Raw genomic sequence first — 22,135 nt, 5'->3', positions numbered from 1 at the left:
TGTGTGGGACCCAGGCAGTAGTCTGCACCATGCCGGTCTTTTAGACGGAGCAGCTCCTTTCCCATCAGATCCCAACGTTCACTAGTTCTCCAAAGATCTGCTGAGCACAGACTGGGCATGTCCAGCTTCTGACCTCCAATCCCCTGCATCTCCTGGTCAATTACTCTCACCTGTTGATTGAATGCAACATTTGATGAACTAAAAGTAGTGGCAAAATGTAGTATTTTTCCATGCTGTGATACAATTTAGAAAAAAAAGAAATGTTTTTTTCTTTAGCTTAAAATAAAAGCTCACCAGCTTCTCCATTGATCTGACAGTGGCAGGAAGGTAGAAGTAACACCCCGGGTTGAATGGATGGATGAGGCCGGCCTGCTGCATGAGCCTCTGGCTCTTACACGTCATCTCTCCAGCCAAGCGGCTGTCTTGGCCCACATCCCGAAGGCTCGCAGGCTGGTACAGACGAGAAACCAGTAGCCTCGGTTTACTGGATGTTGACCTCGTAGAAGCAGAGGAGGATGTGTGCTCAGCACAACCCGATTGATGCCTCTTGGAAATAAGAGGGGCTCTGTGGAGACGATGAAACACCCTTTTCCAAACTGGATTCATCGTACACTCAGGACGTCAAATTAGCACTCCTGTTAAGCAGATCATTTTAAGTTAATAGTGATACAGGAATGTCAAAGACAAAAAGTAACAAGAATGAAAGACATCTGCACTTCAACAAGATATTGTAATGCAGGTGTCCTGCAGCAAAACTGCACAAATATTGATTTTTTTTTTTATAGAAAAACTACTAGGTGCACTAAAACTTTCTTTATTCTTTAAACAAAAAAATAATTTTTGGAGACTTTTAAGATATTTTATATCATTAATATGGTATGTTAGTTTTGAAAGAGGAGAATAATCTAAAAAATAATGTAGCAAAATGTCAAAAATGTCAAAAGCTGGAAACACTTATGTCTCCTTTTTAATACAAACCTTTTTTTTAAAGTAAACTAGTTAATATATAACATGTAAAAACAAAAAACAGCAAATTGTCACTTAAAATGTGACTATATTGAAATTCAGAAGCCAGAATATCTGCATTTGTTGATAAGTAATTTTTGTCAAGTAAATATTGAATGAGACAACAGAGGGTTCACTAAAGCTAATTTGATTGGTCAACAATACATTTTCTCCTGATTTCGTTTAGAAAACTAATTGCAATAATTTAGAAGACATTTAAATGTGACTTTTACCACACATTTATATTTTTCTGGCACAAATTCATTGAGATTCTATAATAAACACTGGGAGGAAGCATGTTAGCTAACAGATGACAATGCTAAATGTATTTTTTTCTCTGTTTGCGGATAATAACGAGAAGGACGCTCATAAGCCTCACCTTCAGATACTTCCGTTAAGATGATTTATTCAGTAATTTTGCGCCAAAAAATCCGAGAGCATCTTGAACATAAATAAATACACGAGGCAAGCATTGCTACCACTCCTCCACTCTAGGTCACTTCTCTTCCTTAGTTGCACGACACCAAGATCACTGTCATCTCACACCGCCACCTACAGGTTTGGAGGAGAAATAGCAACGGAGGTAGCAGTTTGGGGGTCAGAGGCAGGTAAATTTACACAAGCTTTGTTAAAAAACAAAACAAACAAACAAAAAAAAAACATTTATACTTAAGTATAGGTAAAAAAGAATGCATTTAGTTTATTAAGCGGTTAAAAAACCTACACGTTGCATATTAACAAATTACATATGGAGAGGCCATGTTCTGTGTGGCAGCTTTTATACTTTAAATATGGTATAACAGTGTAGAAATTAATACAAATTAATTAATTACATCATAAAGTCTCTTATTCTTCCTGTATATTGTCATCTGTTAGCGTAAGAGCTTCACTATAGAGAAGAAAAAAAATCAAAGAGGAGAGCTGGTTACTTTTTTGTATATATTAGTTTTTACCTTTCATTTCATGATTAAAATGAAACACTAATGTCACAAATGAGAGTCCTTGTGAATCCAGGATTCTCTATTTATGAGGTGAAAGGAGGACATGTTTATAGTTAAGAGCAAAGGCAGAAAAAAACGCAAATAAACAGTTCAGTGTTCTTAAAACACATTTAATGAGCCAGAGACATTTTTCATGCTTTGTTTCACCAGTTACATAAGATGTTGTAAAAAAAATGTTTACCATGTTTTTCTTTTTTGATACAAATAAAAACGAAGAATAGAGTTGACTGCTAAGTATGGTATACACTTTGAATATGAACTTAAATATGTACACATTTTTTTTAACAATAAATTAAATGATCTGATTTTGAAAAATAAAATAAAAAGGTGAATTTTTGAAAAAAATATATACATATATAGTTTTAAAAAAATTCTTCAATTTGCCTTAGCCATTAAAAACTTTAATACTTGATTTCTAGTTTTGGTAGAATGAATGCATTATATAAAGGTGCTACACTGTCACATGCAGTTATTTTATTTTGTTGGCTTAGTGTTTTCCCCTCTGTTTTAATGCACTTTTACTCACTTTACAGCATGTTGTCTGGCACTTTACTTTTCCCATAGATGTGCTTGATAGTTGGCTCACGTGGCTCAGAGCCCCTGCAGGTGGACGACATCTTCCAGCCTGACAGTTTCAGACACAGAGAAGATGCTCATACTGATGTCTCTACGGCCCAATTAGGTTTGCGTCTGTTTCATAGATTTATGCTGTAGCTTTAAAAGATTTTAGGCACCAGAGAAAAGGGCGACTGAATGTCTCTGTGAGATATGAACATTGTCCATTAAGAGTGATTTTATCTCCAGCTTTGATGTTGTTAAGTTTGGCTGTAAGCTAAATGTAAAGTAGTGATTCAGTCTAATATGACTGAATTACTGTTAAAAAGACTTTTTGAGCTTAGATTATAAAGTGAAGTCAAAGATAAAATAACTCAAATTTAGTGTTTTCTGTACAATCTCTTCAAAATATCTACATTTTGCTAAACTTGTTTCAAATGTACCACCTTTAGGATTTTAGGGTTTGCCAACGCACAAAAGATGACAATTTGGAAAATGCACCAAAATTCAAGAGGATCTGAATGCAGACATCAACGTCCAGTCCTTGATAGGAACAGGAAGTACCTCTATACCTGAAAAAAACTTTATTTTAACTGGCAACCCTAACAGTTACCCTGTTTTAAGCTTTAACAAAGGTTTATCTACAATTCCAAACACTTTTGAGTTTGGGTAAATTGTTTAACTTCCGGCCAATGACGTTCCATCTTTTCTGCAGCCTGTCGTAAGTCCTTTGGTTGTTCTATTTTGTTTCCTTAAATCTTCACTGGTAAGTCATTTTTGTGTTTCTTAATGTATTTAAAAGCAACATGCTGTCAGCAGCAGTAAAAAAAAAAAACAAGGTTCTGAAGCAGATGAATGGAAATGTAGCGGCCACAGTAGCATTTCTAGGAGGAGGATGGACTCCAACTCGCACTGACAAGAAATACTCTGGTTTCTTTATCAAAATTTTTTTTTTATTCAGAAGTCTCAAACTTCAGTTTGCAGTTTCAAAAAAAACGTTTTTTTCTCCCTGTTGCTGTCACCAAAACTCCCTAAGCCTCGGTTCCAATGAGCAGTCCGGTACGTTCCAGTTAATTTTGGCGAGCGTTTCCACTCAGTTAAGCCTTCTAGCTCACACTTTCACAGCTCACGAGTGGTGTAGACTGCTAGTGTTTCATTGCGTCAACAATGGAGGTCATCCAGTGTTGTTTGAAAGAAGATTGCGGGCAGCTAGAAGCACACTACTGTAAAGAGGAAGATGTAAATGCTAGCTTAGCGCTATATCGGCGCTTTCTAAAGTGGTCTTCACTTTCTGCCAATCAACATAGGGCAACAGCGGTTCCGCCCCAACCGTTCCGTTACACTTTGGACCAACAACTGATAGATGCCCTCAAGAGGTACGGTTGGGTACTGTTTAATGGGTCCATTTTATAATTGAAATGCTAAAAAGACCGTACTGCACCGTGCCGGATTGCTGAGTGAAATCAAGGCCTACGAGTCCAAACTGAAGCTGTAGGTGAACACAGATTGGAAATGAGGTGTCATATGTCTGAATCCAGTCTCGTTACTAAAAATACGAAACTCAAATTATCTAGTTTGTGATATAAATTTATAAATTTGACATATTTACAAATTATAAATTAAATTAGAATTGACTCCATCAGGAAAGTCATGACCCAACATTACTCAATGTTATATTTTAATATTTGAAAACCAGATTTTGCTTGTCTGGTAGGAGACACGTCCAGGAAGTAGACAGTAACCTGATCAACAAAGTCCAGAGATCTATCAGACGGACAGAAAGAAAATTGTTCCTCTATTGTTGTAGTCAAGACTGTCCTGTTTTCCTTAAACACTTTATAAGATACCAAATATTTATCACTTTTCAAACTTTACTGCAAATAAAAACTAGAGAAAACAAATCTGTACACTTTTCTGGAGTAACCCCATCATTTAAGGTTTTTAAACGACTTGTTTCCTGTTAACTTTGGGACCCCCTTACAATGTTTGCAGCTCAATTTCACTGACCTAAATGAGACATATGATGGAACCTAAATGTCTCAGCGAGGATCTTTCTGGCCCATCAGCAGCTTGTAATGATCTCATGATGTACTGTCAACATTGACTCTTTTTCCCTCTTCTATGGCCCAAACTGCTGTTATGGGAAAGCCAGCCGGGTCATCAGAGTGTCGTAAACATGCGGAACATCTGTCCGACTTTCAGGGGGGAATCACTTTACATCTCTTAATTATCCGTGCGGTGCAATCATGCCCTGAGATCTCGTAATGAGGGGGAGGCTGCGGAGGCCGCACCTCGTGTAATATGATTGCGAGCTTATGGGTTATAAAAGCCTCGAGGTCGTAACTCTGTTTAAGTAGGCAGAAAAGGTTGATAGTAGAGATGACCGGAAGCAAAAAACAACATGTGCCAGTGTGTTTGTGTGTCACTGGGATGGGCTAAAGGTCGCTGAGATGGAGAAGGGGAGGGATGATCAGTAGGGATTGGTATATATAACAGGGAAAAATGAGCATCTCCAATGATCGTTGCAGCCTGCAGAGGAGCAAAGTAACAGAACAGCTGCTGTGGGTTTGGAAGAGACCAGAGCAGCAGACAGGTATCCAGCATGCGCGCCCTGGTGGTTTTGCCTCTGGTTTTGTGTGTCTTGGTGTGTGTGGACCAGGGGAGAGCAGAGGTGAAGCCTGTCAAGCTGTGCGGCCGCGAGTTCCTGAGAGCTGTTGTCTACACCTGCGGAGGCTCCCGCTGGAGGAGATACTTCACAGACCCAGACATGAATGGTGAGGATGCTTTGCAGAAGACAAGTCATTGCTTTGCAATACTTTATATGCCCACGTGTGGTTCAGAAAATGTAAAAAAGAATGAAGAAAGTCATATTTTTAATTTAAGTTTTTCTACATTTGTTCACAATAAAGATGAGAATTTTTCTCTTAAAGTAACAAATTCTTTAATTTTTATCGACATTTAAATTTTTTGACCAATACAAAATTAGAACGAAACGAAGAAGCTTTTGCATTTTGCTCAGTCATAGCTTGTGACTTTCCACAGCTGTAATTTTCTTTTTTGTGTGCAGAAAAACAAGTATGACTCCAGTGCTTTATATAAACTTTGTTATAGGTGGCTGGTCAGTCTTCTATTTTCAGTCAGACTAAATCAGATCAGCAACATTTTTTACAGAATATGTTAGTAGTAAATGTCACATAAATTGATCTAAATTTTTTTTTTAAATCTCTTGGCTAAAGCTTGATGTAAAAAAGACCATACTTGCTTTTATAGTATTGTAACTCAACATTAACTGCAAACTATTAACCAATATAAAGCACCAACAGCAGTGGCTGAAGTGAAAAGTGAGTGGGATCAAGGTCTCTTCCCACCTTCTGTTCTCAGGTCTTCCTGCTGGTGAGCAGAACAGCCTCGACAGCTTCAGCAGCTCGGGCTCAGAGCTCCGCGAATGGACGAAACGGGACAACAATGGCTTCCTGACCATGATGTGCTGTCAGGTGGGCTGCAGCAAACGGGATCTCACTTACCTCTGCTGAGGTCGACTCCTTTGCTTTAGAGAGGCCCCAAAAGACTTAAAAAAACAAATGAATCTGAGGAAAACCAAACCTCAATAAATGTGTGATCACTTGTAAGTTTGTACATGTACCTGTGAGTGTGTCTGATTCATGTGTGCAACACTAAGTGTGTATAGAACTGTAATAGTGAATTGTCTTAAAATCAGGTGTAGATTTTTTATAAAACACTCGAATTGTGTTCTGTTAATTCACAATTGTCCAGTAAATCCTATTGCACACAATTCACAGTATTCTGTGGTGATTTTACTATAAGATTCAAAGTATTGACAGAAGTAAAAAAAAAAAACAGATTACCTATGGGGTAAATAAAAATGCTTTTCTCTGTTTCTGATCCATAAGAGTATAATAAATATGCAAAACCAGCCAAAGCTGTACAAAAAAACAGACTTTTTCTGTTTTTTGTTCATATTTAGGATGTTTTGGTTTACAAAAAGGCTCTGCCCTGCTTTCAGTGAAACTCTCTCCGTTTGACCCATCCCCTGGGGGAGCGGTGAGCTGCAGACACAGCCGCACTCAGGAACCATTTGGTTGTGTAACCCGTCAATCCAACCCCTTAATGCTAAGTGTCAAACAGGGAGGCACTGGCTCCCATTTGTAGTCTTTGGTATGATACTACTGTGGAAATGAACTTATGACCTTTCAGTCTCAGGGTGGACACTCTACCACAGGACCACTGAGCTGGAACTAGACTGTAAAAAAAAGACACTATAAAATTTGCCATGATCAAAATACTAAAAAAATGATAAAAAAAAAAACATTGTAACACAAATGTTGTCATTTATACATCAAAAAACGTAAAAACAGCCATCCAGTTATAACTTTTATTGATTTCGGAAAGAAGCAAACTATAATCCTCATTAAATCTGGGAGTTACGTCTTGTACTTGTATGTTTGAGGTTAACAGTACACATCCATAAAGCATCCTGGCTTCCAGCACACAGAAACACACTACCTGTTCTCCCCCCTCGTTGTTATAGCACAGCTGCTCAGCACAACACATTGTTTTCGCTTCTATCCAGACGGCCCACATTTTGCTGCATGCTCTGCATGCAATACTAATGACTGCAGGACAAAGTCATTACAGAGATGAAGAACTTGGGGTTATAGTCGTGTTCCTTTTTTTTTTAAATCAAAAGAAGCAAACAATATTCAAGCAGCTTTGTGTGGCCTTTCACTCTAAGCAGCTGTTACAGGTACATGAGGGTGGTTTGTTTTGTGGTAGATAACGCTGCAGGGATCGTTACACTAAAAGCTTTATGTTGCATATGGACAAACCTTGTCAGGCTTATCAAGATGTCCAACCCAAATGAGAAGGAATGCATTAGGAGCTAAATGGCACCAATCATGATTTGCTTCACTTTAAAAATGCCACTTTAGTTTTCCTGCAGTTTGGGTATGTACAATAAAAAAATAGATCTACAGTTAGAATTTTTTGGGCAACTTTGATCCCAAATTTCTGCATTAACTTCCAGTTATGCCAAATTCAAAGTTACGCATAAACCGAAAGTACTGATACGAGATGAAACACATTTTTTTCCCCCCTAAAATCAGTCACAGATACTGGTGTGACCGCACTGGTCTGACTCTGATTGGTTATATTTAGCAGAATGAGGAGAAAACGGTACAGAGGCTTTCAGGTACACTTCAAGCACACTTTTTGTTCATCATAATAAGCGTCAGAGCATTCAGAAGTACAACATCATTAGCACAGTGCTTTAAAGATTTTTTTTTTTTTACAATAAACAATATATTTTTATTCACTTTAAAAACAGCCAGTCTATTCTCCTTATAGAGGACTGACTGTCCGGGTACACACATAAAATACCACACATCAAAACAAACAAAAAAAAAACATAATAAAGCGTTTTGGTTATCTTGCACCACACCCTCACTAAAATCATTACATCTCACAGAGACCATTATGATTATGAAAAATAAAGCCATGGATTTAAGGGCTGGCTGGTTCATCAGGGTGTGCAAATCATATAGACTGTATAGAGTTTCAGTACCAGTGAGGTTGCAGTTGAGAGAAGCGTCACTGGTGAACAAGAGTCAAAGTTGAATAAAAGTGGACGACAGAAACAAGCTGGTCCCAGTGAATGAATCCTGTTCTTTATCACCACATTTCATCACTGTTTTTTCCCTTATCGCCATAATTAAAAGAAAAGTTTGACATTCTTGTGAAAGACAAATTCTTTGTCTGCCATGCTAGTGGCTGAAAAAAGCTACCAGTCGGTTCAACTTAGCATAAAGACGGCAAGGTGAGGGAAACGGCTTTCTCATCTCTGCTCTAGAGCTTAATGTTAGCTAAATGCTATCCTGCTATATGACTTTTAACCGTTGACTGTAAATGAGAACTGGACTGAATTCCTTCCCTACTCAGTATACAGTGTGTTCAATATTTTATAGTGCTGTTCAAATCTACTATTCCAAAATCGAGTGGCCTAGAAATTTTCCAGAAGTCTTTACAAAAAATTAGCGTTTATCGCTAATCACTACATTAGCGAAGACCACAATGGGACCACAATGCATTGCAATTGAACGATTTTTGCGAAAAAAAAACTACAAAAAAACGTAAAACGCTAAATGTAATTTTTTAATAAACTATCCACAATGTCATCATCAGAACACACTGGAGTTACAAACAGACCTCGTGAAATGTCCGTATTAAGTCGATTTTCACTTCAGGAAATTGGTGACGTTAGAAAAATAAAACATGGTGTCCGAATCGCCTTTAAAATCCAGGGTTCTATATAGAGCCGCACAATATAGTTTTTTGTCGTTAGAGATCAGATTGATGATCACTAAAATGGTAAATATAGACCACAATGCACTGCGTTTCAACATTTTCACGGAAAACATTTATTTTAATTAATTAATTTTTTTATGAACCATCCACATTTTTGTCATCAGAACACATTGGATTCATTGATAGTCTTAAAACTAGGGCAGATCACTGTGCACTGACTGGCTCCAACATGTCGACGTCCGTATTGCCAAAAAAAAAAAAAAAAGATGTTTGAATTGACTTAATTTTGTTGAGTTGGAGGAAAATGTTTTTTATGGGTTACGGCACTCTTACTTTGTCCAGTTCTCATATACAGTCACCCCTTTTTACTGTAGCTTTAGCCTTTTAGGCTATGTGTAAGTTAGCTTGCTAATTTTCTCAAAATGTGCAACAAAGTTGGATGACAGGGGACAATAAATGCTGTTTGAGTTACTTTCCAAAGGGAAAAAATGTCAACATTGCCGTGGCAATTCACAAATTCAGAAAAATCCTATGAGGCACCATTACTTATTTACATTCTTTGCATTTAGTATCAATAATCAAAATGCAACTTTTGAGTATAACATCCTTAACGCATTAGGATATGCTAAGTTGGTGTAGTAAATAATACTTTTAGCTTACTAACATTGATTTAATTTTATGCACTCAAGTTGAAAATGTGATTTGTGCATCATTGACAACTGTAATGTAATGCTTATTTACCACTATGGGGGCAGGTTTGGAGGTCAGGAACGTATTTTATCAAATGTTAAGTGACCATTTTGAGTTGGTGTGAGGTGTTTTTTGCCTAAAAAAATATGTCAAGAAGCTAAAGAAGATTATCTTCTCGATCACATTTGTTTCCCAGTTCATTGCATTTGAAGCTGTAAAGCTACACAAACCTAACCAGTGTTTATGCTAAGTGAATAACCTTGGCAGATGTAGAAAAGAAAATCGATTAAGAAATCAATTAATTTCATTTTCAAAAATGTCAAACTAATTCTTTAAAGGTTTTGTTATATTTTGAAAGTTTTTTTTTTTTTAAATAACCAGTATAGTCCTTCTTGTCATCTACCTGTGGACTGAACATTCTGTAAGTATGGGTGTTCTTGATATAATTCAGTACTTATATGTGAGTACTGTAGTATGTTTTTTTTTGTTTTTACTTTATGGATGAAAACCACTTTCACCATCTTGGACAGCAGGTTGCTATTAAACCTTCTTGGAGCATCAAGCTCCACCAAAGCAAAGTCCTGACCAACAGGTAAGCAGACAGTGGGCCAACTGGTTACACCAAACCTTAAAATAAAATAAATACACATGGTAGATTTAGTGTGTGGACCTTGCCCACAGCATAACAAACTCTACAATAACACTGCTTTCACAAAGCATTAAACATCATCCAGCAAGATATTTATCTTTTTCTTTAAATTAGCCCCGCCCACCTCCCCCGACCCATATATAGATCAAATCTTTTGTCGCACTTGAGTTAAAAAATTATATCTGAAATAAATTCAAAAAATTATACCTCATACTGTACACAGGTTACCCAACTACACAGATAACAAAATGAGAGAAAAAGTCATATTTATACCTTTAGGGGTTCTGAGTCGTGTTGTACTATTCAAATTCTATTCATATACAGAATCACATGTTCTATACAACAAATAATCGTCTTCAATAAATAAAAATAGAATGCTGTCGTGTACTCTGGAGTCTAACACTGCTGTCCTGGGAACAACAGGAAGGCTATCTGACAATACGAAGAAAACACCAAACGCCCTTTAAGATACATATTACTGCTTTAAAATGACACTTTTTACAGTTCTTTTGTTCTGACAGGTGTTTTTTTGTTATTTTTTGTCTTCAAATGTTGTGACCAGTGAACTGACTCCTCACTGCAGCTGCCTAACATGCTAAAAGCGTTGCTGAGAAAAAAAAAAAAACGGTCCAACTTCTGCATTACTAAATGTATGTGACCCTGTGGTTCCAGTAGTGAACATCTATTTTTGTATCTTGTATCTTTTTTTTTCTTTAAGCACCAACAACAATTGTTAAACAACACCAAACAACTGCCTCAGGCTTCATGACTGAACACAACAGAATAATATTAAGTTCTCTGAATATTTATGCAACTTGATGTGTATTTGAACAAAAAAAAAGATATCTCAGACACTGAAAACAACACAAAGTTGCTCAGAATTTCCTTTTCCCCATGTTTTCAGTCAGGCAGCTGCAGCAAAACCTTTACTAACACCAGCACAAGTGAACCCGGTGAGGATAGAGACAGAGGCACAGACTTCAGACAGCTCAGAAACCCCAGTGTTGTACTGCAGCAAGATGGATGTTATGAGATAAATACAAATATGATAATTACTTGACTTTAAAAAAGTTCCACTTAACGCGAGTTATACAATACTGCTGGGTGAGCTGCAGACGTGTGGGTTTGGGTAAGGTTGTGAGTTTGGGTTCAGCCTCTGGTCTCTGTGCTGATCCAACAGTTCACTGAAATCTTTATATCAGAGTGGAATATGGGTCAATTGTCAGCCAGGTATTTTCCTAAAAGACAAACATTTATGAATTTGTTATTTACAAGGGGTTGTATAATTTACAGTTTGAACAATCTCCTTTGTACTGCTCTTTTGACTGACCTGCGGCAAACCTTTTCTTAATGAGTGAGAAGCGGTACCCTGGTCCGGCCAGTTCAATGTCGCAGCCTGACAGGGTGCTGCCCTCACTGGTGAACTGCACTGCCAGAGGAGCTGGTTTACTGGGACCCTCTGTTAACTGGAAGCGTGCTAACAGTGATCCCACACCTAGGGGGTAAAATCAGACAGATGAAAATAGGGGTAAAAAAAATTGGGAATGCAATCTGTTTGAGGTTTTGTGGAGCAATTGTAGAACCACTGTCAGGCAGTAGAGGGCGCTTGTGGTAAAAAATGCAACTTTTCCTTTTAGACTAGAGCACTTTCACTAAACTTAACCTTCTGGCCTGATTAATGAAAGCAAAGAATACACATACTGTGGGAAATTACACCATACATTCTAAAGGAATGTATATATATATATATATATATATATATATATTTCATTTTTCTTGCTGTGTGTGTCAAACAGATATCAAGACAGTGTCAGGGTAAAAAAAATACTGAACTTTAGATTTTAATCATGTCTTCCTTGAAAAAGTGGTCTAATCTCAATGGGGTTTCCTGATTAAATAAAAAAAATAAAGCTAATAAAAAAAGCAAAACATATAAATCAATTTAATTGCTTAATTTTAAACTGACATATAGCCTATATTTTAATAAATTTTGTCTAAGATTGTGCCACAAATGAAGCATTAATTATCTTTTTTTTGTTTTACGTCTTGTTACCTTCCAAATGACTCATTTACTAACCATAAACTCAAATGTAAGATGTTATACAAAATATTTTTGTTCTATTTTTTACTAATTTTTGCTTTGAAAGTCTAAAAACTGTATGTTCATCAAAGGACAAAAGTATATTTTATACCTCCATTTTCAGACTTCTGAGAGATGTCGGGGATCTTCCATAGAATTCTTTGCTGCTCTGCATTCCTGTCATTAAAAATACAATAAGAAAAAAGGTCACAAACGTTCATGATAACATGCTGTTTTCATTGAATTTAGAACAAAAATGAATATATACCAAACTTTATTAACACATGCCCCTTTTTATTTTTAATAATATTTACAAAAACTGTTGACCATTAGGTGAGGAATGTACCATGCTGCAGGAGGTAAGACGGCCTGAAGCTTTGAAACTCCTCCATCAACGGGGACCAGAAACTGGACGTTGTTGAGGGCCATGGGCGTGGACATGGCCTCCCCGTTGTATTTATAGTCTATCCTCAGGTCGGTGCTGGTCGGCTCACACCTCCAGCTCACCGCCAGGTTCAAAGGGCTCGACTGCAGGCCTTGTGTTGAGACCTGCCCACACATTCAAGAAGTGTAAAAATGTTTTCCCTTCAGAGAAATATAAATTTAAAGAAATTCCTACTTGGTACTTAAGCATGTCCACATTGTAGTATGTTGCCTGCGGCTTCTGCTCGGACACCTTCTTTAAATGAGATATCAGGTTTGGCATGTTCACCCAGAAGTCCTTGGAGTCAGCCTTGGCCTGTGTGGTGGTGTCGCTGATGAAATAGCAACATAAAGTCAATAACAAAAACACAAAGATACTTCAGATTGATATTCTGACAGTAAGTTAACTCTTGGATTGTGTAAAACTCAAGTTCAGATCTGCAGGCTCATTACAAAGAGTCTTCAGTCAAGAAAAAATGTGTATTTATCAGTGTTCAGAGCAAAAAATTAAATAGGAAATAATTTCTTGGAATAGCCACAATGAAGGGCATTTCATTAAACCAAATAAAAGATTTATTTTTATCAGAATTTTACTTTCAAGAATTAGTGAGTTGGTTCTCTTGAATTTGACTACGTTACCACACACACTATGTAGCTGACTTTGTGGACTCTGCACTAGAAGTATATAAAAATAAATAAAACACTAAATTTTTTGCCAGAAATAATCACTTTACAAAAGTAGCTTATTTATGAATAAACAAAAACTAGCTGCAATAAACAATTTTCCCTTTAGGTCCTCCTGCATGTGAATCTACCCTTTTAAAAATAAAAAAAATCATTTATTTCTTGTTTTGAACCTTGTTTTGTGTTTTAAATATAAGTTTTTAAACAAAATCAATTTTTGCAATCATTATTCTTTTCAGTGCAGATTTCAATAAGCAAATGTGCAAACTTTGTTTCATACAAATTTGCTCTAAAACACAAATAAGTAAAAAAAAAGGTGAATCAAAATAGTATAAAATGAGTGATTTAAACTTGAAGGCAATAACACAAGTCTTAACAATTTTCTAACAAATTAATTTAGCAAATTTTCTATTTCAAGCATATAAAATAACATGTTTTATAATCAGTAATTACGCACATTTGATTGGTTCCCATAGAGAGGAAGTTGAATTATAACATTAATGTGAAGGTAAACACTTATAAGTTTTAAATAAAATAAAATAAAATTAGATTTTATGATTTAAAAAAACACACAAACAAGAAGGATGCAGTAAAATGATGTCAACAACAACAAAACTAGGGTGAATCAATGCCATGTCTTAACATATCAATTATGCAGCTGTGCAAAACTGATTAATTTCATTAAGGAGGGGGGACGACTTCAGTGATGACATTACCAGCAGAGCAGCTGGGGGTTAGGCAGAACATGCTCCAGTCGGCTGTAGTTGGTTATGCTGAAGGTTAGCACTGCGGGGGATGGGTTATTGGCAAAGTGCCGTGTGATTCCCGCCGGAAAGGACAAAACCATCTCACCTATGATCTTCACAACACACCTATGAAGGAGAGCAAGGAGGGGTTATGCAAACAGATTACACACACTTGTCCGTTTTAGCTTGTTTATGTCATGAACTTTACTCACTAAATACACAACATACAGGTGCTGGGATGGGAAGAGGGTGGGTCTGATTTAAATGGGTCAAAAAGGGTAAAACATAATTGTTATACTACAGCAAAGCTGTGGCATGCTGGCAAATATTTAAAATCAATTATTACTCTCAACCCAGTTTAAAAAGGTACACACAGGAAAATCAATATGTCCTCTCATGAAGTTGCAGCTGCAACCATGCACAATTATTTGTAGCTTAAAAAAAGTAGTTTTTCTAGTTTAACAAGACAATTACAGTTTTTCTGCCATTGGTTGACTTAATTTTCAAATAAAAACACATGATTTATTTTTATTTTTATCATGCATTAAGAACCCTAAACTTAAAATTGAATTTCTGGAAATTCTTATTTAAATCATTGTGAATCAGGAGAAGATGAAAAAATGACGTTGGAAAAGCTTGTAGGTGTGATGTAGAAGCTACTACAGCAAGTCATAACCTCCGTGCTCCAATGTATCCACTTGGAGACAAATAGACCCATGTACATCTTCGTCCAAGTTGGCATTTGGTACAAAGCTGTATGGCTGGATAGCTCCCATATTTTTGTTACACTAGATCAAAAGATGATTGGAGTTGGACTTTTATTTGTTAGTCCTTATAATACATTGAAGTTTCTTTGGTTCACCGTCCTGTTTTAATCTGAAGAGGCTGGTTCTTTCTAGAAACTTAAAGATTTTTCTAAATATATTTTTCTAATTTTCAACAACCTTATTTGTGCAATATTTAGCAGTTTTCCAATTAAGAACAAACCTTAAAACCCAAGATTTTGCTAAATTCAAACCTTTAATGTTGGAATTCAAGCAAACAAACAGCATATATATGCATTTTATAACAATTTAAAGCAGTTTTTCTGGAAGCTATCAGTCACCATTTCAATTTAGCTTAAATATTTTTTTATTTTTGAGAAACATTTGGGTAAAGCTAGTTTGATTCTGGGATGAATCTTTCGATAACCATAAAACAACACTATATGTGCTTTAATCTGGATTTTAGAGCTAAACCAAAATAAAAATAAGAAGGTTTTGGTGTGTGAGACTGAAAGATGACCTACTTGCTGGGGTCGGCTCCTTTAAAGAAGGCATTGACCGTCTCAGTGAATGCAGCGGCCACAGGAAGCGTGTCCTGAGCGCCCATGGTGAGAGGACTGGGCCCCCGGGAGCAGCCTAAAACCCACGCAGACAGACACATTCTTGCTTTAATCTAACAGCAATCAGGCTTAAAAAATACCAGTGACTTAAAAAATATGCAAATATATTTTTTTCTGCTGTTGTAGACCAATAAAATCACATCGTTTGATTGGTATTTTTAATATATTTAGACATCTATGGTCAAAAGTTTAAAACAAAGAATAAAAACTTTCTGAATCAATAATGGACACTCTTCCTGTCCAACAGTGCAGGGGTGAAATGAGGAACAAAACATCCACAAAGATGAGATCTTCACAATAACACAAATTAAACAAACGGATGGTAGATGGAATGAAAACAGCATCGTGTGAAAAGGACAACCATTTCTCTCTGCTTTTTGACTGTTATTTGAAATAGGAACAAATATTTCAAATGTCTAGCATCTATTTTTTTTTTTTTTTGGTACAGCAGGTTATGCATTGATATTTGTTTTCATTAAGCACAGCCGGAGGAGAAAGAAGAAGACAAAAGTAGAAAGATATAAAAGAAAGAGCAGCGCATGCTTACTCCCGGCATGCTTTAAAGCTAAATTGCTGAGAAGTTTGTAGAAAATCAGAGAGTGCAAAGTACTAACTAGAGAACCAAATGACCAACAGGGAAAAGAGTCACAACATAGTGGTTAGTGAAGATCACGAAAGAAAGATGGCTCTCAGGGGAACGAAAGACTGTTGGCGTACATGACATGAGAATGAAGAATGTGAGGAGAAAAGATGTTAAAGATACTGCGCTCGATGGCGGAGTGCAGACGACAAGGACTCGGCCAAAAGTTAGCATGTCGTGCGTTAGAGTGATGGAGGGATTTTGAGGCAGGAGGAGGAGGAGGAAAGGAGTCAAGGAGGGGAGGAGGCAAAGCTTGCACAAATGAGCCTCGGAAGAGTGTTTATACCCTGGTGCAGAGCAAACTTACCTTCAAAGGTTAAATAAAACTTCCCTCTGTCAAACCAAACAAGGGATGGCTGGTCATTCTCTGTGTGGGGCGGAGGGGGGTGAAGGAAGGGGGGAGAAGGCGGGGGGGGTACGGAGAGAAGGACGAGGAGGTAGAGGGATGAAGGGAGGAAGGTGGGTGAGGAGGGGAGAGAAGGACACTAGAGTGAGTCTCACATGGCAGGTTTGTCACACGTCACGGTGAGATGGAGAGGGGCCGAAGGGAAGGCGGAGAACTGGACTCATGACAGAGGTGGATGACATGGGTTTGTTGGAGATGCTTGGACAAATGAAGGACAGGGTGTATTTCATAGTGAACATTGCCAGAGTTGACCTTCAGTGAGATCAAATGAGCCATTTAGAAAGGTGGGTTTGTAGTTTAAATGGACTCACTGACGAGACTGAGAAGTGGAAATTCAACAAACAAGCAAATTTAACTACTATAATCTCCCAAAAATTGTGTTCATACAGCACAAATTATTTCCTGCCTTCAAGCACAAATCAGTTTTTCTCCATACAGTGAGGTACATAAGAATTTGAACACCTGAGAAAATCAATGTTTATATTTGGTACGGTAGCCTTTGTTTGCAATTACACATGTCAAACATTTCCTGTAGTTTTCACCAGGTTTGGCCCACTCCTCCACACAGATCTTCTCCAGATCCGTCAGGTCATTGTGCTGTTGCTGAGAAACACAGAGTTTTAGCCCCTTTTAAAGATTTTCTATTGTTTTGAGGTTTTGAGACTGGCTAGGCCACTCCAGAACCTTGATATGCTTCTTACGTAGCCACTCCTTGATTATTCTGGCTGTGTGGGTCATTGTCATGCTGGAAGACCCAACCACGACCCATCTTCAATACTCTGACTGAGGGAAGGAGGTTGTTTCCTGAAATCTCCCAATACACTGCAACGGTCATTCTTTCCTTAATACAGTGCGGTTGTGAAAACACCCCCGTAGCATGATGCTACCACCCCATGCTTTACCATTAGGATTATTTACTGGTGGTGGTATTCGTCATTCTTCTTCCTCCAAACACGGCGAGTGGAATTAAGACCAAAAAGTTCTATTTTGGTCTTTTCTGACCACATGACTTTCCAAATGGTCATTGGTAAACTTAAGACGGGCCTGGACATCCATGCCATGTATGATTGTAAACCATGATGTCATAGTGTATTATCAACAGTAACCTTGGAAATGGGGATCCCAGTTCTTTTCAGGTCATTGACCATGTAGATCTGGGCTGATTCCTCACCTTTCTTAGGATCATTGAGACCCCAGGAGGTGAGATCTTGCATGGAGCCTCAGTCCAAGGGAGACTGATAGTCGTGTTTGGCTTCATCCATTTTCTAACAATTGCTCAAACAATTGAACCCTTTTCACCAAGCTGCTTGGCAATTGCCCCATAGCCCTTTCCAGCCTCGAGGAGGCCCGTAATTGTGTCTCTGGTGTCTTTGGACAGCCCTTTGGTCTTGACCATGTTAGTAGTTGGAGACTTACTGATTAGAGTGGACAAGTGTCTTCATGCAGCTAATCACCTCAAACAGGTAATTATAGTTTAGGATAAGAGAAAGTGGACTATTTAAAGGCAGACTAGCAGGTCTTCAAGGATCAGAATTCCAGCAGATAGACAGGTGCTCAGATGCTTATTTGCAGCAGTAGCATATGAATAAATCAGAAAACAAAAATCATACAATATGATTCCCAGTTATTTCTAGATTATGTCTGTTACAGTGGACATTGACCTAAGATGAAAATGTCAGACTCCTCTATGATTTCTAAGTGGAAAAACTTGCAGGGTGTTCAAAAACGTATTTGCCTCACTGTAAATTAAACTAAAAACTACAAAACAGAAAAAGCCTGCCTGAGGCCCAACAGAGGAAGTAAAGTAGACAACAAGATTGAACTATGCTTGTATGTCAAGAGTAGCAATAGGGAAAAAAAATATAGCCACATTCTAATGCCAACTATCAAGTTGAACTGCAGCTCAATACCAACTTGCTCTGAAGGAATGTGGAAAAAGTTAATGAATCAATAATGAAATGCAACCCTGTTATCTAAGCCGACACAACTCCTCATACAGGCTGTTTGCAGGCAAAAACTGAGCAAACCTGTGAAAGTCACACAGGTGACCATTTAATGAGCCCACAGTACTAAAATCTTTATGCACATTTTTTCTATGGGCTTGCAGCAAGTGACAGGCTGTATCAAGCACTTAAGCAACACTTGAGAGTAAATAAAGTCTCGTCTCCACTGCGCAGTCCGTTCCTGGCTGGTTTAGAATAGTCCAGGCATTTTAGGTGACCAGTTCCAGCTGGAAAGCTCAGCGTACTAAGTGTAGTGCTGCCACGCAGGAGACCTGGGTTCAATCCCCGGGGTGTCCACTGATCTCTATCCAGATCGGGTGTTAAGGAAAGACTTTTGCAGCACCTGTGCTCCTCTTAAGGTGCTACACATCATTCCCCAAAGAACTAAAAGTAAAATAAAACTGTTTTTGGAGGTTTTGGAGATCCATGAACAAACGTGTGTCATATGTGAACACATTGGTGAGTGAAGGAATGATGAGAGCAGTGTGTCATGTGGAGAACAAAAGGGCAGGTGTCCATATGGGTGGGGTGTGGGGGTTAGGTTGTGGTGGTCTCTGTGGCTACAGAGTGCATGGGTGACTGAAAGAGTCTGGGCTCGTGTGTGGGAGCTGACTGAGATGTCAAAGTCCGACGGAGACCTAAAGCTGTTGTGCCCCCCTCAGTCATGAGAGGATGGCATGAATACCAAACAGTTGCTTGTCTCATTCAACTCTACCCCCTGCCCTCCCCGACTTCCAAGGGAACCTAAGCAGAGGCTTTCATCTGACAGTATGTGTGCCAGTATTCATTATGAATATGTGTGTGAGAAAGACAGACAATATGGATCTCAGGGGCCTGCAGCTGAGGAGCTCTTCAGACACACTCGACCGACACAAACACTCCAACACACTCCGGTGGTCCGAGCCCAGAGCTGAGGCATCGGAGGGTCGGCACTGAACACAACACACATAAAATGTGTCTCCAAGAGAGGAGAGGGAAGGTTGTCATGGTGACCTGGCAAGACATTCAACGCAGTCTGAAACATAGAGAAGAGTCTCACAGTTTCACAAAAAAACGTGGACGTATGTCACAATAGCTTTAGAACTGTAGTTGTCGAATTGAAAATGATCAGCCAGAAAGAGAAGGAAATGGTGAGAAGTTTGGAAAATCCATGAAAACATGTCTGGAAAATATGATGAAAAGGTCAAAACACAAACAAAAATGACAATTTCACTGATAGGCTGAGCCACAATGAGGAGGGAAAAGAAAATTGAATGTTTAGGATGGTCCTAAATTCATCCACCATAGTGAATATGCAGGTTAACCTGCAGAACAGCATCAAAATAAATAGGTATTTAAACACCAGCAGGTCCTTTGAGTTATTTAAAATATGTATTTTAATGTGATAAAGTGGGTGAAAGACCTGACCCTGCTGTTTGAATACCTACATTTTGAATCATAAAACAAACACTGAGCCGTCACCCTCATCAGTTTAGAGAGAAAAGACAGAAGAAACACATTTCAAACTCGTAAAAAATCCTCCACTCCCAAGAAAATGCCAATGAGTCAATAATGAATAAACAGATAAATACTTTTTGAACTTCAAGGAACAATTAAGTATGACTATGAAATGTGTGAGCCTATGTAGCTCCACTCACAATGTCCTTCCACTTGATTATTTATTTATCTATTTAATATTGACTCATGCGGCATTTCGTATACCCGACTGAGTTTCTTGAACTTTACTATACCTGCAAATGAATCAAAGTGTCTTTCAAAGGTGGGCAGTTTGTCTACAAAAGCATCATCTTCTGACAAGGCATAGATGGAAAAATGGACAAAAAAGCATAAAAAACAAGAAAAAAATAAGGAATCTAAAGTAAATAATTCTGTTATGCATTTAAGAAAAGCTATAGCAACAATTAAAACACTGTTGAGTTAAATGGCATGTAAAAAATGACAATAGTACAAGTGGAATGGGGACATAAGTGATGCATTCCAAATAGCGTTAGCATTACGCTGCTATCACATCTGCCAGTTGGATTTTAATGCAATTTAGACTCATGCCCACTACATCACCCAATTGCCGAGGTAAAAACATTTTACAAAGACTATTGATGAATCCACTGTGTTCTGATGATGTTTGGATGTTTCATAAAAAAATAGTTTGCATACATTTTTACATAGCACAAATCATTCAAATAAAGTGCTTTGTGGATTATGTCCTAGCGAGCATCAATCACAACAATGTAGTCTAGTTTTTCGCATAGACTTCTGGGAAATTTACAAATGGTAGATCCGGCCTGCCAGACAGAAAGGCGAACGTCTGTAGTGCACTAAGTGGTGAGTAATGTGGGAATTTGTGCACAACATTTATAATGCAACTGTGAAACTTTACCACAAATTGAAAATCTTTAGAAAAGGTCAAACCACAACTGAAACGAGCAGTGCAGTGGCCATTACCAATGCACATAGACCTGTTGACTACGTACCGATACACAAGTGCCGGAACATTTAAAGTGCAGAGTAATTTAAGAGATACCTGCTAATTTTGAAAAAAATCTTTAGAATTGTATTTGCTCAATATATCATTCTTAATTTATTTTTCTTACAACAGTAGTGACTTAAAGTTGCAAAGTTTTTTGAAAAGTCATCCTTTACATGAATGTGAGATTCTATTCGTATACAATGATCAGAGTAAAGTGTGTTTGAATGTTTTGACATTTAAAATCTTCTTAGATTATTATTATTTTAATTTTTTTTTACAAAATAGTGACATAATGACTGACGTAGTTTAGAGGTTTAATGTTAAAAAAAAGGATGACCATACTGGTGATGATCTGCTAAAACATTAAAAAAAAAATTGACGAGAGCATGATTCAACAAAACCAGGCAAACAAAAAGCATGGCCCGTTTATTAGACAAGGTCCTGAACTCTGTTTTAACGTGATCCGAGTCACGTCCGAAACTTCACACACCTGACACAGACACGCAGAGCTCCTTGTTGACAGTGGGAGTGGTGGCGGCACTCAGAGAGTTTGTGGAGGATATAGAGGAGGTGCTCTCAGCCCGCGCCAAAGGGGCGATAGGGGGGGGACTTGCAGAGTGGATCGGTGGGCTGAAAGGCCGATTCTGCAAAGACACACGAAGTAAAAGGTTTACTAGTTATGTGGGTTTTTTGTGGTCAAACATATCAAAATCTACGGAGCTCCTAATGGAACATCTAAGTAAAAATAGTGCCCAGATTTTTTTATTTTTTTTATGGTTTCTTTCTTGTGCACACCAGATAGTATCTATATAGTATCTGGTGAGCACTAGATAGTAACCAGAAAAAAAACGAGATTTTAGTACCTTTGAGTTTTTTTATTGTTGTGAAAAAAATGTACCTTGCAGTCAGTGACTGCTGCTGCGGGCCATAAAAAAGTTCTGTTTATCTGGTGCGCACTAGATAATAAACCGATTTTTTTTTCATTCTGGTTACTATCTAGCAGTGGCAGGCCGTCAGGGCCTGCAAGGCCTTCTCTGCTGGCCTAAAAATATCTGAATCACAGACTGATATTAATTATTAT

The 22,135-nt window shown here is 37.8% G+C and overlaps 3 protein-coding genes across 12 annotated transcripts in view; 1 reads left to right on the top strand and 2 right to left on the bottom strand.

Moving 5' to 3' along the window:
- The window catches only part of pars2 (prolyl-tRNA synthetase 2, mitochondrial), a 3,197-nt gene extending 2,539 nt beyond the window's left edge, over positions 1-658 (bottom strand). Inside the window, exon 1 of the mRNA XM_024279250.2 lies at positions 295-658. Within this exon, the coding sequence (XP_024135018.1) occupies positions 295-606 (312 nt within the window). The 5' untranslated portion in view covers positions 607-658. The remainder of the gene's footprint in view (positions 1-294) is intronic.
- A 3,614-nt stretch (positions 659-4,272) lies between these two features.
- Positions 4,273-7,990, top strand: insl5a (insulin-like 5a). The gene is made up of 2 exons (XM_024279086.2): positions 4,273-5,335; positions 5,943-7,990. The coding sequence occupies exons 1-2, from the start codon at positions 5,164-5,166 to the stop codon at positions 6,092-6,094; spliced, it is 324 nt and encodes a 107-aa protein (XP_024134854.1). The 5' UTR covers positions 4,273-5,163; the 3' UTR covers positions 6,095-7,990.
- A 2,933-nt stretch (positions 7,991-10,923) lies between these two features.
- Positions 10,924-22,135, bottom strand: part of sgip1a (SH3GL interacting endocytic adaptor 1a) — a 63,682-nt gene continuing 52,470 nt past the window's right edge. For 5 of the 10 annotated variants that reach the window (XM_024278489.2, XM_024278488.2, XM_024278494.2 and 2 more), the window contains 10 exons: positions 21,545-21,698; positions 20,318-20,377; positions 16,486-16,545; positions 15,443-15,554; positions 14,125-14,280; positions 12,921-13,056; positions 12,648-12,850; positions 12,414-12,478; positions 11,552-11,716; positions 10,924-11,459 (listed from right to left, as the gene is read on the bottom strand). In XM_024278489.2, coding sequence (XP_024134257.1) covers positions 11,437-11,459; positions 11,552-11,716; positions 12,414-12,478; positions 12,648-12,850; positions 12,921-13,056; positions 14,125-14,280; positions 15,443-15,554; positions 16,486-16,545; positions 20,318-20,377; positions 21,545-21,698 — 1,134 coding nt within the window. In that variant the 3' untranslated portion in view covers positions 10,924-11,436. The remainder of the gene's footprint in view (positions 11,460-11,551; positions 11,717-12,413; positions 12,479-12,647; positions 12,851-12,920; positions 13,057-14,124; positions 14,281-15,442; positions 15,555-16,485; positions 16,546-20,317; positions 20,378-21,544; positions 21,699-22,135) is intronic. The other 5 variants (XM_024278490.2, XM_024278493.2, XM_036211568.1 and 2 more) reach the window with 5 other exon arrangements.

The sequence above is a fragment of the Oryzias melastigma genome, linkage group LG4, assembly GCF_002922805.2.
Source record: "Oryzias melastigma strain HK-1 linkage group LG4, ASM292280v2, whole genome shotgun sequence".
Classification (NCBI taxonomy): Eukaryota; Metazoa; Chordata; class Actinopteri; order Beloniformes; family Adrianichthyidae; genus Oryzias; species Oryzias melastigma.
This window is presented reverse-complemented; position numbering and strand designations above follow the sequence as displayed.

What these genes read in the sequence shown, in the direction of transcription:
- insl5a (XM_024279086.2), top strand. Translation starts at nt 5,164, where the DNA reads ATGCGCGCCCTGGTGGTTTTGCCTCTGGTTTTGTGTGTCTTGGTGTGT. An exon ending in CACAGACCCAGACATGAATG is followed by an intron (nt 5,336 to 5,942) that starts GTGAGGATGCTT and finishes TTCTGTTCTCAG; the next exon opens with GTCTTCCTGCTGGTGAGCAG.